The sequence below is a fragment of the Camelus ferus genome, chromosome 4 (genome assembly GCF_009834535.1).
Source record: "Camelus ferus isolate YT-003-E chromosome 4, BCGSAC_Cfer_1.0, whole genome shotgun sequence".
NCBI classification, from domain to species: domain Eukaryota; kingdom Metazoa; phylum Chordata; class Mammalia; order Artiodactyla; family Camelidae; genus Camelus; species Camelus ferus.
The window spans coordinates 18,848,327-18,863,368 of record NC_045699.1 but is presented as its reverse complement, the minus strand read 5'-3'; the positions used below and the strand labels follow the sequence as shown (position 1 = coordinate 18,863,368).

The 15,042-nt window shown below is 34.0% G+C and overlaps 1 protein-coding gene across 1 annotated transcript in view; it reads left to right on the top strand.

Moving 5' to 3' along the window:
• Nucleotides 1-15,042, top strand: part of DENND4C (DENN domain containing 4C) — a 69,559-nt gene that overhangs the window by 30,499 nt on the left and 24,018 nt on the right. The window contains 8 exon segments of the mRNA XM_032477621.1: nt 1,685-1,830; nt 2,910-2,945; nt 3,033-3,163; nt 4,518-4,650; nt 6,814-7,020; nt 11,326-11,454; nt 11,633-11,777; nt 12,058-12,204. Of these exon segments, the coding sequence (XP_032333512.1) occupies nt 1,685-1,830; nt 2,910-2,945; nt 3,033-3,163; nt 4,518-4,650; nt 6,814-7,020; nt 11,326-11,454; nt 11,633-11,777; nt 12,058-12,204 (1,074 nt within the window).

The following is a 15,042-nucleotide window of genomic DNA, read 5'->3' as shown; positions in this document are numbered from 1 at the left end:
ACCCAATGGAAAATAATCTATAGTGTTTTTAAAAATAGAACAAGTACCCAATAAAACAGATTTTACAGAATAATTTAGTGAGGGGTTATGAGATTCAGAAAAAGAGAATATTTTTCCAAATGAGCATTTTGGAAGACTTCATGGAAGAGGAGCATGACTTTGAAGAGTGGGTAAAATTTAGATAAATGGAGATGAGTAAGAAAGACTTTCTAAAAACAATAGGCATTAAAAGTCAAATCTGAATTAGAATTTACACTTTATTATATTTATGAAGTCTTTCTGGGGTTCTGTTTTGTCATTAATGAAATGATACCTACTTCATGCATAGTTGTGGAGATTAAATGAGAAAATTGTATGTGAAGCAACTAGTAAAAGTACTGTACTGTACTCATAATAACAGCTATTATTGTTAGTGGTAGTAAAGAAGTGGAAGAAAGCTCAAGAACAAAAGCACAAGGCATGTGTATTAGTTTGCCAGGGCTGCCGTAACCAGTTGCCATGGACTGAGCGGCTTAAACTACAGAAATTTATTTTCTCACAGTTCTAGAGGCTAGAAATCCAGGTGACTAGGTACCTAGGATTGATTTCCTCTGAGGCCTCTCTCCTTGGCTGTGTAGATGGCTGTCTTCTCCCTGTATCTTCTTGTGATCATCCTTTGGTGCGAATCTGTGTCTAAATTTTCTCTTCTTACCAGGACACCAGTCAGAGCCCATCCTAATTTAATTACTTCATTTTGACCTAAGTATGCCTTTAAAGACCCAGTCTGCAAGTATAGTCACACTTTGAAATCCTGGGGGCATAAGAATTGAATGTGTTGACAAGAAGGTAACTGAAATGATGTACGTGGCCATAGAAGCAATATTAGATAGGGAGAGAAGTGAAGATGGGAGGTTGTACATAGAATGTAAAAGGGTGAATGGATTATATATTTCAGTGAGCCTGTCTCCTTCCTCCCCCAGTTCTCCTCCTAAAAGAAGACTTGGTAGGAAGAACTTAAGTAGGCATACCAGACAGACAGGGGTAATGGTCACTGGGTAATATGTAAACTAGAGATTTGGGAGGCAGAGCTGTTTTCAGTGCTTCCAAGAGAAGTCCAGTGAGTGTGTGACTATGCATAGAAGTTGGTAATTGAGGTAGGATAGACCATAGATCATTGAAAGTTAAGGAATTAAAAACTCATTAAAATGTTGGATGGTTGGTGCTTATGGGTGTTGAAGAATGATGGTGGTCAGAGTTGAAGAGGGGGAGACTTTGAATTAGGTGCCCTAGTCATCAGTGAATGAGGGAGAGAATGTCCCTGAAGTCAGGAGTTAGTAGGAGAATGGGTAGAATAGCCTGCTGAACTTCAATGAGCAGAAAATTTTCCAAGATAATACAGGAATAATTGGTGATATTGCAGAAGGACTTGATCCTTTCTGCTTGAGAATATGCAGAGTATCAGAAATTTGTACTTGAGCTATAGGACTAGAGGTTCCTTATAGGACATTCAGATTTCAGTGTTAATGGTACGGGTTAAGTTCTGTGGTTGAATCAAGCAGAAGGGCCTTTGGCTACTAAAAGCTTCTATAAATGTGGATATACATATAAAGAGAAAACTAGATAAATACAAGCTTAAAATAATGTTTAATATAACATCTAGTTCAACTTTAAAATTTGAATTTTATTGTAATTTTTTTTTCTTCAGGATTTTTAAAAAGTCGAGATCGTGCCTATACAAAATTCTACACCCTTTTATCCAAAACTCAGATTTTTATTCGTTTCATTGAAGAATGTAGTTTTGTAAGTGATAAAGATACTGGATTGGCTTTTTTTGACGACTGCATAGAAAAGGTAAAAGTTTGTCCTGTATATCAATATTATAAAAACTTTTAATAGTTTACCTTTATGATCATCATCATCATTATTATTAGCCCAAACGATCTGAAGGAGGTATCCGATACTGGACTTAATGTAAGAATTATTTTATTTTATGGTATCTTGTGCTACCATACATATAGCTAATTTTTCCTCTTTGATGCTCACTTTGGTTTTGTGTTAGGTATTAAGAACGTTTCATTGAACCTCCTAAATTTCTTTCTTTTTTTTTATAAGATAAGATTTAGTAGTTCATTTAAAAAGTTTAATTTTGTAAGTAATGAATGTCCTGTGTTCTTTTGTTTTAATGTCTTTCCAAATACTTTTGCTAATATGTTTCTTCTGTCTTAATGGAGGATATTTGGAAATATGTTAAATTTTAAAGCTTTACTCACGCATCCTAAGGAACTTTAAGTTGATTCTTGACAGTGATGACTCATGTATTTTTTCCTCATTTTTAATAGAGCTCTTATTTTTCCTAAATGGATCTTGGGGTTGATTGTTTATGCAAACCATATATTATATAAAATTTGAGATAGTATCCAAAAAAGATAGAATATTATGACATTATGATTTTTATGGGCCCCTAATGATTTTTTATCTTGGAAGACTTGAATAATTTTCTCCCATTCTGTCAGTGTGATCTAAAACTCCAGGGATATGATTAAAACTATTCAACATATCTGTTTACTTATAAAATTAATAGTTCAGTATCATCCAGTTAAAGAAAAGCTTAGATAATATCAACCACTAATGCAGAGGTTTAGTAATAATGAAATTTTTGATTTGAGAAACCAGATTACTTTTGTGATCGCCCATCTTTTGCTTATGGAGGATTTATGAACAAATTAACCAAAGTGAATTGTTTTCTACTCTGATAGCCTGTAAGAGAAATATACTTTAGCCTAGTAGTATAAGGTCCCCCCAAATATATTATGAAGTGTTTCCTATCTGCCTAGTATTAAAAAAAGGATAGTTTTTAAATAAGTTTAAGATTATCTCTGTTAATTTAAAAGTAGACATTTTTCACTAAGAATTCTTTTGTTTTCTTCTAGTTGTTTCCTGATAAAGGCACAGAGAAAACAGATAAGGTATTTTTTTCTTAAATTAAAATTTTGATATTTGAGGATGAGACCTTGCTTATTTGCAAATTAATTGGAGAAAATAATTATTTTTAGGTTGATTTTGACTCAGCAGAAGATACCAAGTTGATAGAGCTAGATGATTCACAAAAAAGTGAGCACACTGTATTCATAATGCCACCAGAGCCACCTCCTGATGACGAAACGGATCTGCCACCAAAGTACAGGTAGCAGGAGTTTTTTAAAGAGCTGTTTGGGCACAGCTTTTATTTATCTTTTGTGATTATTAGTAGATATGTATATGAATCATTTGTGAAGGTCATTTTCAGAATTTATTCAGTGAACTGACGGAGATGAATATTTTATGGAGATATACCAGGTATTGTAATTTAAGAATAACCACATTGCATGCATTTATTGTGATTTGTTTAACTAGTCTCCTGTGGATTTGTTTGTAGTTCTTTGCTACCGATATCTTTATGTATATATACAGTTATTTTCTTAGGCTGTATTCCTAAAAGAATTTCTGGAGCAAAGGGAATATAAAATAAGTTTTTTTCAAAAATATAGAATTGATATATATCACCAGGGCTTCATAAGAATGAAAAATATATACCTGGGATTGAATGGTTTAATTAAATATGTTTTGATTGCATGTTAATTATAGAACTCTTTTTTACTTTTGCTTACTTACTATACATTGGAATCCAGGTATGGGCAAACAAGGTAAATCAAATAAGGAAAGGTAATATATTCCAGCAGAAAATTGGCCAAAGGAAGTGAGTAGGCAATTTCTGAGAAGAAATACCGATAATGAATAATATGAAAATGTTAAGTTTTTCTAGGATTCAGAGAAATGCAAACCAAAATGATGAGTAGAAGCATTTTTAATTTATCAGATTAAGAGTAGGCTATCCTACTAATTAGAGTGTATTTTACAGTGTAGGTAAGTATAACCTTTCTGGAAGTAATTTGATAGTGATTATAATAATTTTTATTCTCTTGATAAACTCTGACCATAGAAAACTCTGTTGTTGGGCATTATCCTAAGAAATTTAAGAAAAGTATTCACAAAGATGTATGTACAAAGATACTTAATTGCAAAAATTGAGAAGTAGTCTACAAATGTCCAACAGTAAAGAATTGTTAAGTTATGGCATGTCCCTAATGTAAAAATATTATAGTTTTTTTTTCCTTTTAAAATGAAATGCAAGGTGCTTTTATAAAGAAAAACAAAAGTATACCAAATGTTATTTTTTAATATAAATTATCATTGAACAAATAAGTTCTGTTGAAAGTCTTAATTCCTCTGTCAAGTAAGATATTAGGGTTTTTTAATGTTCCAGGGGTTGGTTGAAAATAACATATAGGATGGGGAGAAGCCCAAGTTTCCATGTAGATAGTCTGTGTATCTTATAATTACATCATCTTATACTTTTGAGAAAAAAAATTTTATATAAGGATTTTGGAGAATATTATTGGGTATTATTTGAAGTTTAGAAATATTCACCTAAATTCTGGCATAGTATAAATAGTTAATGTATTTTAAATCAGCAGCTCTATTTTTGCTTTTTATTTTAGTTACAAATACTTTCCAAGACTGGATCTTAAGCTTTTTGACAGACCGCAGGAGTTGAAACTTTGTTTTAGTAGACACCCTACTGGGAGTAGCATTACAAACAGTCCAGCTCTCATGGCTAAGAGAACTAAACAGGTCAGATATTCTTTATCTAATACATGTTAATTTAAAATGCAAAATATGTATATGTGATATGCAGCTCATAGTTTAGAATTATTTCACAGCAACCATTTGAAGAACCACTATGGTTATTAATGAAGTAAAATAGATTTCTTGCAACCCTGCTTATAATACTGAGGCTAATGTTTATGTTTATGCTCTAAGAGAATCCTTGGGAAGTAAATATACTTAAAGAAAAACAACTTTATTGATATATAATTCATATACCATACAATTAATTCTTTTAAAGTGTATTCATGGGCTTTTAGTATTTTCACAGGGTTGTGCAACCACCACTACAATCAATTATGGAACATTTTTATCAACCTAAAAAGAAAGCCTACACCCCTAAACTGTGAACCCTCCATTCCTCCATCCCCACAGTCCCAGGCAGCCACTAATCTGTTTTCTGTCTCTATAGTTTTGCCTTTTCTGGGTATTTCATAAAAATGGAATTGTATAATATGTGACTTTTTTGTGACTGGTTTCTTTGACTTTGCATTATGTTTTTAAGGTTCATCTATGTTGCAGCATGTATCAGTATTGTATTTTTATTGCTGAATAATATTCCATTGTATGGAATATTTTCTTTATCCATTCATGTCTGTGTTCCTACTTTTTGGCTGTTAGGCATAGTGCTGCTGTAAAATTTGTGTGTAAGTGTTTGTGTGGATATATGTTTCCATTTCTTTAAGTATATTCCTAGAAGTAGAATTGCTGTGTCATGTGGTAACTCTGGGTTTAACTTTCTGAGGATTTGTCAGACTGTTTTCCAAAGTGGGTATACCATTAAAAATGCCCACCAGCATGTTTAAGGGCTCAGTTTCACCACATCCTTGTTAATTCTTATTATCTTCTGTCTTTCTGATTATGGCCATCCTAGTGTCTATGAAATGGTATCTCATTGTGGTTTTGATTTGCATTTCCTTCATGGTTAATATAAATATATGTTATACTAAATATTACATTTCAAAGGGAGTTAACTTAGGACAACCTAGACATCTTGCTTTTATACTGTATCTGATTTAGGTATAAAGAGTTAAACTATGGTTAAGTGTGAGTTAAAATTAAACATCCTTTATACACATACTGATATTTGAGGGGGTCTACAAAAGCCTATGCTATAATGAAATTCTTAGTTCAGGTTGTACCAATTCACATACAGTCCCCCAAATCCTGGCATGATCCTTAACTTCATACAGCACAGTTCTCTCAATGCCATCTAAAAAGGTTTTTTGTTTGTTTGTTTGGTTGGTTGGTTGGTTGGTTGGTTTTTTTACTGTTACCAGCTTAATAAAAGCAAGTTTTTTCAATAGGAAAATTCTGCCACTAAGTCTTTAAATCTCATTTTCACCAGAATTTTTTTTCCAAGCAAGTCTTGGAAATAGACCTCATAAGAATATGTTTATTTAGAACACATCTCAGCAGAGGGATCTTTAGTGCGAGGTATACGGTGGCAGTCTGATGTGTCTGGAGGGCTCTGTAGTTTCTGGGAGTGTGTAGTGTTTGATAAAACTCAGCAGGTGATTTTGATACCTGTTCTCTTTTACACCTAAACTAGAATGAAAATCAAAAGTGGAAAACATGACTATCAAATGAATTATTAGGTGGGAAGATCTATGATCTTTCTCAGACGACTTTGCCTGCAAAGAAGGAATCAGTGACGGAATTAGCACAGAAGATAGGGTGGAAATCTTGGTGGGAAGTAGCCTAGGGCATCTTAAACTTTTTAGCAGGGAGAAGAGTGAGAAGACACTGACTTTTCAGGATTGATATTGTAGAACTCATAAGCAATCCATGGTTAAGTCTCTTTCATCACACGTGTGAGTGCCTTCTATGTGAAGGGCAAGTAATTAACCATTATATTGTGGTAGTATGAATGATCTCTCTCAAGGAATTTCTAGTCTGTTAAGGACACACGTACTTGCCAGCAGCTAGTTACAGTACAGTATAATGTGCTTCTATAGAAGGAATCATGTTGCACTAAGCAGGAAGCCGTTCACAAAAGCAAAACCAAAATGCTTGATCTTAGAGTCAAATTTTATGTTAATTTCTTACCTCCCTTTTTACTTCTCACTTTTCCTGTCATCTTAATGAATTTTAGTAAATGTCATGATGTTGTATTTATTCTCTTTCTAGGAGATAAAATCAGCCCATAAATTGGCGAAGAGATGTTATACAAATCCACCCCAGTGGGCCAAGTGTCTCTTCAGTCACTGTTATAGTTTATGGTTCATTTGTCTCCCCGCCTATGTTAGAGTTTCTCATCCTAAGGTCCGAGCACTTCAGCAGGCATATGATGTGCTTATTAAGATGAGGAAAACAGATGTGGATCCACTAGATGAGGCAAGTATAACAAATTGAGTTACTGTTTCTAAGATAAATTTTATTTGTATTTTTAATAAAATTTAGGTCTCAGTTGCTTTCCAGTATCCTCAAATATTTTCATTAAGTAGGAAAGGTAAAACTATTATCCTGTTTCATAGAGCTAATACTTATTGTTTATTTTAAAATACATTTATTTAAAAATTAATGGCTTTGAAGTGAAGCAGAGACTTCCTTTCTTAGACCATATTGTTTGCCCTTGATAAATAGAAACAAAATTGACTTTATTTTATTTTTCAGGTAATTTTATTAGGAAGCAAATAGGCTATTTTAGTAAGTGCCTCTCCACTTGGGACCTGTGTCCTAGAGTGATTTGCATAACCTTTATGTGTTTCACATTATGTATCTGAGAATGTGAGTCTGAGTTTCTCAACCTCGGCTCTGTTGATATTTTGACCCATGTACTATATTGTGGGGGCCTGTCCTGTACAGGGTGGGAGGTGTAGCAGCGTCCCTGGCCTCTACCCACTAGATGCCAGTAGCTCCATGCAATCAAAAATGTCTGCAGACATTACCAGGTGTCCCTTGGAGGATAAAATTGCCCCACTGATATAGGTAGTGATATTTAGTTTCCTTCCTCAATTGGTTAATTTGAGGGTTAAGTCAGTTAATGTACATAATGTGCCTAGACAAGTACCTGGCTGATAGTAAGCACTTGGTGAACCATGGGCTGAGTCTCTTAAGCCTTAGATCCGTCCTAAGAGACAGTGAGATTACCCAGTTAACGGTTGAAGAAATTGAGGTACTTATTTAGCCATTCTCTTTTGCTGTTTTTCCCGTTAAAAATTATTTTTGGTGTTAAAGTAACTAAAAATGATACTTAGAACCAGATTAGAATTTACAATGTAGTTGGAATAAAAATTCAGAGTAATGGATGTTAGGGAAGAAGGAGAGTACACAGGGTTAGGAGAGAAGTGGGGTTGAAGAGGGGTGCATTATAGGCTTCAGCAGTAATTGTAATTTTTTTCTTTTTTAAAATAAAAAAGATTTGAAACTGATACAGCATGTACATTATTGAGATTTGATAATGCTTGTGGGTACACTAAAGTTCTGTTTTCTCTAAGTACTATCCATATGTTATTAAAAAAAACTTTTCAAATAGATAAAAGTTATAAAACAAGTACTAAAATATCCGTTCTCACATTTGATTACATTTTCTCTCATCTAATGTTTATAAAACTATTTGGAAATTAAAAGTGCTTGGTCAGAATTAGTATTTTGTACCTTGTACTTTTTAGTGTTTTTAAAAAATTGTTCTGGTAGACTTAGTTTTTATACCTAAGATATATTTTAAGATGTGTTTTAACTTTGTGAAAGCATGGAACATTTTTGAAGTGCTTTAAAGTATGCTCTGTGAGAGAGTGAGTGTTTACTATGTTATCACACTCTAAACTCAAAGCACAATACTTACATGTTCTTTGGTACGTTTATAAGTAATTTCCTCTAAAGATATTTAGGTTCTGTGGTAGTCTTTTTTTTTTTTTTAACGAGTAATTACATTCTCTTGTTTTCTAAAATGAGCAATTATAACTAGTAAGCTAGAAAACTTTTAGACCATCTCCCCAATAAATACTCTAATAGGAGGTTTAAGGCTTAGAGGTTAGTTTGTTGTATTCCCACTTCTAAGAAGTTATATTGACAGATTTGTAGTCACCTGAAGTAATTACATCTCTACAACTGGAAGAAGAAGTGTTTGTTTATTTTAAAACTTAAGGATGCATATTTGCTTGGCATATTGGATGCATTTTACTTACTTATTGGTTACTACTTGTTTATTGGTTACACATAGAATAGCACGTTAAAGTTTTGACAGTATTTTTATGTACATTATTTCCTTTGGTATTCCCAGCAACTCTGTGAGGCAATTTTATATATTAGCTACATTTTACAAAGAAAGAAATTTGAAACTTAGATTAAATGACACACACACAAGGCTACCCAGCAAGTTAAGTCATTTTGATTTTTAGGTTCATATTCCATTAGAACTCATTGTCTAATTCATATACTTAATGTTTTAATTTGACAGTTTTGTGTTGTATGTTATGTTTGTAAAACTTGTAGTAACCTAGATTTTAAAATAAAACTTGTAGAAGACCCAGAAATAGCATATGCCACATAGGCTAAATTAAATTTAAAATGCATAATGCATTTTGCTTTTAATAGTATTTAGTGCATTTTAATTGAAATAAAATAGGTGTGTCAAGCTTATTCTTATGTTGTCTCATCAGTCTGTTTGTATAGATATTGTTGTACATTGCTGAGTAACAAACCACCAGTTAAGTTAGTGACTTAAAATAACCATTTTATTAAATCTTATTATTTAATTTGCTGAAAATCCAGGAAGGATTCTGGGTAATATTTCTGCTCCACATTGCATTTAGTTGCTTCACCTGGTTATAATCAGTTGCTGGCTGGTCTGGTCTGGAAGGTCCAAGACAGCTTAACTCAAATGCCAGCCAGGTACCTTAGATAGGTTGTCTGGAAGACTGGGCTCAGGTGGACCCCTCTTCTCTGTGTAGTCTCAGGACCTCTCCTTGTGGTAGTTAGGCTTTTCCCATGATAGCGTAGCACTCCAAGAGCATTTGTTTCATGAGAGAGGAAGTGGAAACTGATGTTTTTTAAGGCTTAAGCCAGGAAATTGGTACAGCGTCACTTCAGGCAAATTCTGTTGGTCATGCGATCTCAGAGGTTCTTCCCCCTCAATTCAAGGGGGAAGGATATAAACCTCTCAACAGGAGGGGTAACAAAGAGTTTGTGGCCATCTTTTATCTACCATAGATATCCAAAAGGTATCATTTTGTAGGTAACAAATCACTGCAACTGAAAAATTATATCATGATTATTATTTCTTTAATTTGGTGCCTGGCTCTTATACAGGTAAGCCTGGAAGACTGGGCAAATACTTTGTAGATGTCAGAATAAATTAATTGTCTAGAATGGTTTTGGAAAATTTCAGATTAATCCCAGTTTGACATAGAAAGTGATTTACTTCTTCGTAGCTCATGGAATCTTAAAGTTGGATAGGACTCCAGGATATTTTAGGACTCAACCTAAACCTGAGATGTAACATATAGGATCTTGCCTATATGTGAGTTGGCTCTCATTGTTAGAAAGTGTGTGTTTTATGCCGAGTCCAGTTCCACCTCCTTATGGCTATTTTGGAATTGCACAGACTATTTACTGCTTCTTGTAAGTGACAACTCTTCAGGTATTTGAAGAACTATTGTGCTGTATTCTTCTCAATTCCGTCATACATCTTACCTAGTTCCCCTATTTGTTCCTCGTTAATATAGTTTCCTAACATTTCTTTAACCTGGTAGTTTGTAGAGTTGCTCTGAATAGTTTCTGACCTCCTCCTGCTCCTAAATTATACTCTCCTTTTCTAACTTCACAGTACTCTTCTTTATGCTCCTCTGCCTCTTCACATCTCTTTTCCTGTTTCATCTCTGGAATAAAATATCCTTTCTCAAATCTTTTTACCGTCCCCTTTAGTAGAGAGGGCAGCTTGGCTTTATGGTTGGTACTCACAATTGTTAAAACAACTCTGTCATAAATAGAGCACAGTGTACAAGTCCCAAGAAGAGTGTCTCTATGTGTATTTTCTTATTCTCAAATTGAGCTATACTGTAAACTGGCTCACCTCTTTGCCAGGGATCCTTGAGATTCCTGTTTCTTTCTTCATAGTTTTTACCATTGTCTTCCAAGTGTGAGATTCTAACTTTTAGGAGTTCCCAGTTGAGTGATTCTAACTTTTAGGACTTTGCTCTTATGATCAAATCTAGCCCTCTTTAGTAAACACATGGTCTTGGAAGAACCTTTGCTAATAATATTCCAGTGTTTTTAACTTCCTTTTCATACTTTTTTAAGACATGGGTTTACAGAATTTTTTGTTGCTGTTACGTAGGCATCCTGCTGTCTTTAATTCCTTTGACATAAAATATAAAACACTATTTGGGAAAGAGCTATTTTAATCATGCTTGATTTTAAAAATGAATTCCTTCTCAGATTATGGAGAATAATAGTCACTGTCTTTGTGTAAAACTTAGTTACTGAAACAAATGTCACATGTGCACAAAGGTTTTATGTGGAATAGTTAATCTGATACTTCCTGTTTTAAAAATAGTTTACTGAGACCCTTAAACCAGAACAAAGGAGAAAATGGTGCTTAATAACTTTGAGAAGAATTGAGTAAGTCATTAAAAAAAAACTCTACAAGTCAAAGATTAATATGCTGACTACTAATGCTTTGATGTTATTTTTTGTTAGGTGTGCTATCGAGTAGTAATGCAGCTCTGTGGACTTTGGGGTCACCCTGTTTTAGCAGTGAGAGTTTTATTTGAAATGAAAACTGCTAAGATAAAGCCCAATGCTATTACTTATGGCTATTATAATAAGGTAAGTAGGACTGACATTAGGCATTATATGCTGCTTATTAAGATTAATCATTTTTTGTACCTTTATTATGCAAGAAGCTTCTTTCAGGGGTATAATTATATATATATATTTATGTATTTTTTTTAAAAGATTCAAATATTCCTAATAATCATTATTTTTACCTTTATTTTACCTTTAGGTAGTTTTGGAGAGCCCGTGGCCTAGCAGTACCCGCAGTGGTATCTTCTTATGGGCGAAGGTACGGAATGTGGTACGTGGCTTGGCACAGTTTAGGCAGCCGCTTAAAAATACCGTGCAAAAGTCACAGGTCTCCTCAATATCAGGTAATACATGTGATTGGAAAGATACTTTCTTGCTGAACCATAAGCTCTATAGGCATATGAATTTTTAATTATATGAGGCAGAAAAATTAAATGAAATTCTGGTTGGTGTTTTCATACACTATCTACAGAGTAGGTAAAGGTTGCCTTAGTCCAAAGTTATTTTTTCTCTCAGAAATTTAGAAAGTGTTCTGCAACTTTAACTGAACTGTGAGTCGCTTATGTTTAGTTTCAGAGATTACCAGCGCATGAGTATTTGAACTGCTGTTGTGCTTATCTTTAGCTCCTCAGAATGCCGCGGGTGGAAGTGATGGGGACACGGTGAGCCACGGTAGCGTGGATAGTTCTAATGATGCTAACAGTGGGGAGCACACAGTCTTCGTCAGAGACTTAATCAGGCTTGATTCCATTGATAATCACTCTAGCACAGGTACTAAAATCTGGATTTTACTAACCCTTCGCTTACTCTCATGTTAAGTCTCATTTTTTTAAAACAGATTTTACCCTCCTCTCTCAAGTTGGTGCAATATGAGTACCTTAAAAATACCGTATATAAATAAGGGAAGAAAGTACCCCCGATTGCAGATTACTTGTCATTATTTCCTGTGGTGTAAATTAACTGCAGAGTGCTGTGCAGAAGGCTCTCGAGCGGTGCTTCTTTGTTGTTGTTGATCATTAATGTGTGAACGTATATGATACAGTTGTTGGGAACTGTGAGCTGAGGAACTTGACTTTTAGTGACACAATTGCAAATCTTTATTTCATTAAGTGAAAAATATTTATTACAGATGTGAGATTATGAATATTAAAGAGGGAAGAAAATAAGTCACACACCATGAGAAAAAAGTATTCTTTGCATAGTCATTAGTTTAAATGACACTTTCTAAAATCTGAGAAACTGCTGAAGCTACTTTTACATTCAAAGCTTGGGCCTAACCTCTGCCCTTTGGAGTTAGAAATAAGCATATTTAACATAGCACATTGAGCAGATATGTGTGTGTTGCACATCCTTCTTCTTGTGTTTTTCTTTTTTTGTTGTTGTTGTTACTGTTAGTATCTCAAGCTTTTCTTTAAAAAGAATTCTAATTCCTGTGCTTCATCTGATGAACTTGTCTCAATGACTGAAGTTTCCTTTTCTCTGCTCTTTGTTGCTCTGCTTTTTGCTCTGTGCTGTTTCTTGGTGCTGCATTTGTCCTTGGCTGTCATGGTGTGGGGTGCAGACAGACATGTATGACGTGAAGCTATGGATACACGTGTGCATTAATCCTACCCTTGAATGTTAACCACTTCAGGTAATTTCCCATTTATTAGGTTAAATTTTGCTGATAATGCAAGGGTTGGGGACAGACATTTTGTTGTATTTTAAGTATTGTTACAAATGGAAAACAATTTGAGTTTTCTTGGCTTTTTCTCCTTCAGATACGTGTAATCATATATGTACTGCTGAAATATCCAGCTAACACTTTATAATCAATATGCAAAGCATATTTGTTACTCTATTTGAAAATATGCTCTGCCTTGCAACAGTTTTTTGTTTTTTTTTTAAAGAGTTCTTATATTGAGGGTGGTTTGTAGCATCATTGTGTCAGTTTTATGGGCATTAAAGATTTCAGTATTCTAGCTGTTGAGGTGGTTTTCGCTTGCTAAAACTGATCAGCTGAATTCTTGTGGTAAAAAGTACCCTCGTAATTACAGAAACATGTATAAATTGGTGAAAGTCAATGTAAAGACATAAATTATAGTTCTTTTTGTAAATTAACTTCCAACATGTAGGAATTTTTATGAGACTTTCATTTTAAAACTACCTTATTTTATTTCCTGTTGTATTTTTTCCTAATGCTTATAGAATAAATTGCTTTCATTAATGAAAAACCAAGAAAGTAATTTTGTGGTATGAAACCATTTCACCAGGAATAATAATAATAATGGTAGTAATAATAGATAAACAGTATCTTGCCTCTCTAGATTTTTTAATTGTCTCCTTTAATTAAAAAAATGATCTCCTAGTAACACTGGGTAATTGTATGAAGATTCCAGTAGTTGGGGAAGAAACTTCGGATCCCTTTTTTTACATATTTTTTTCAGTTGCATTTCAAATAACTGAAGCCCTGACTGAATTTACAATGAATATCTGTCTCTGTAGAGTTTCTGGTGATGTCGTTTGATACTTTGGAGACTTCCAGCCCAGGTGCTTAAGTTACTCTTTTCATTAAGGATTATCTCTTGGAATCTTTCTGCTTGGTACCTGATACTGAATCATTTAGCTTGTTGTGGGGCATATCTGGGTTTAATCAGTTTACTCAGTTCCCAGTCTAGTGTCCCTTTCATAGCACTGTAATGCTTTGAGGGGGCCAATTCAAAAACTAACTGAAAGTAGGCATTCTAAATAGCAGTATTTAAAAAATGTAATTCTTTTGTTATATGGCAAACCCAAAGTTTGAATGGCAGTTTAACAAGTAGTAGAAAGTGGAAGGCACTATATTTTTTGTTTTATGTGTTTTTCATTGACATCCTTTATAATGATCCTCTAGTAACTCACCTTTGTTTCAGTTTTAAATGATAGAACATTAAGGGCAAAAAAGACTTTTAAAAAAACATTTGGAAATAATTTCAAACTTACAGAAATGTTTCAGAATGGTACAAAGAACTCTTGAATAGCTTTCATCTAGTTTCATTGACTTTTAGCTTGACACAGTTGCTTTATCATTTTCTTTCTGTACACATGCAAATTTTTTTTCTATATTATGCGGCAGCAGGTTCCATAATACATCTTGCCTTTGTACCTCTTAATGCTTCAGTGGTATTTGCTCTTACATAAGTGATAGACTACTTTAATCTGTGGTCTGTATTTTGGTTTTGTCCTGTGTGGTACTTTAACTCCCTCTCTTTAGTCTTTAACCTGGCATAGTTCCTCACCTTTTCTTTCTCTTTCATGACCTTGACCTTTTTGAAGAATAAGTCTAATTATTTTGTGGAATGCTCTCAAATTTGAATTTGTCTGCTGTTTCCTTGTGATTATATTAGGTTATGCATCCATGGCTCTGCTACAACAATGGTGCTATATCCTTCTGAGATGATAACATCCCAGAGGCACACAGTGTCTGTCTGCCCCTCACTGGTGATGTTTTGATCACCTGCTGTCAGTGTTTGGTTTCTACTAGTTACTGTTATCCCCTTGCAGATAATAAGCTATCTGTGAGGAGACACTCTGAGGCTCCGCAGTATCTTTTAAATTTAGCATCCATTAATGCTTCTTGCCTAGACTAGT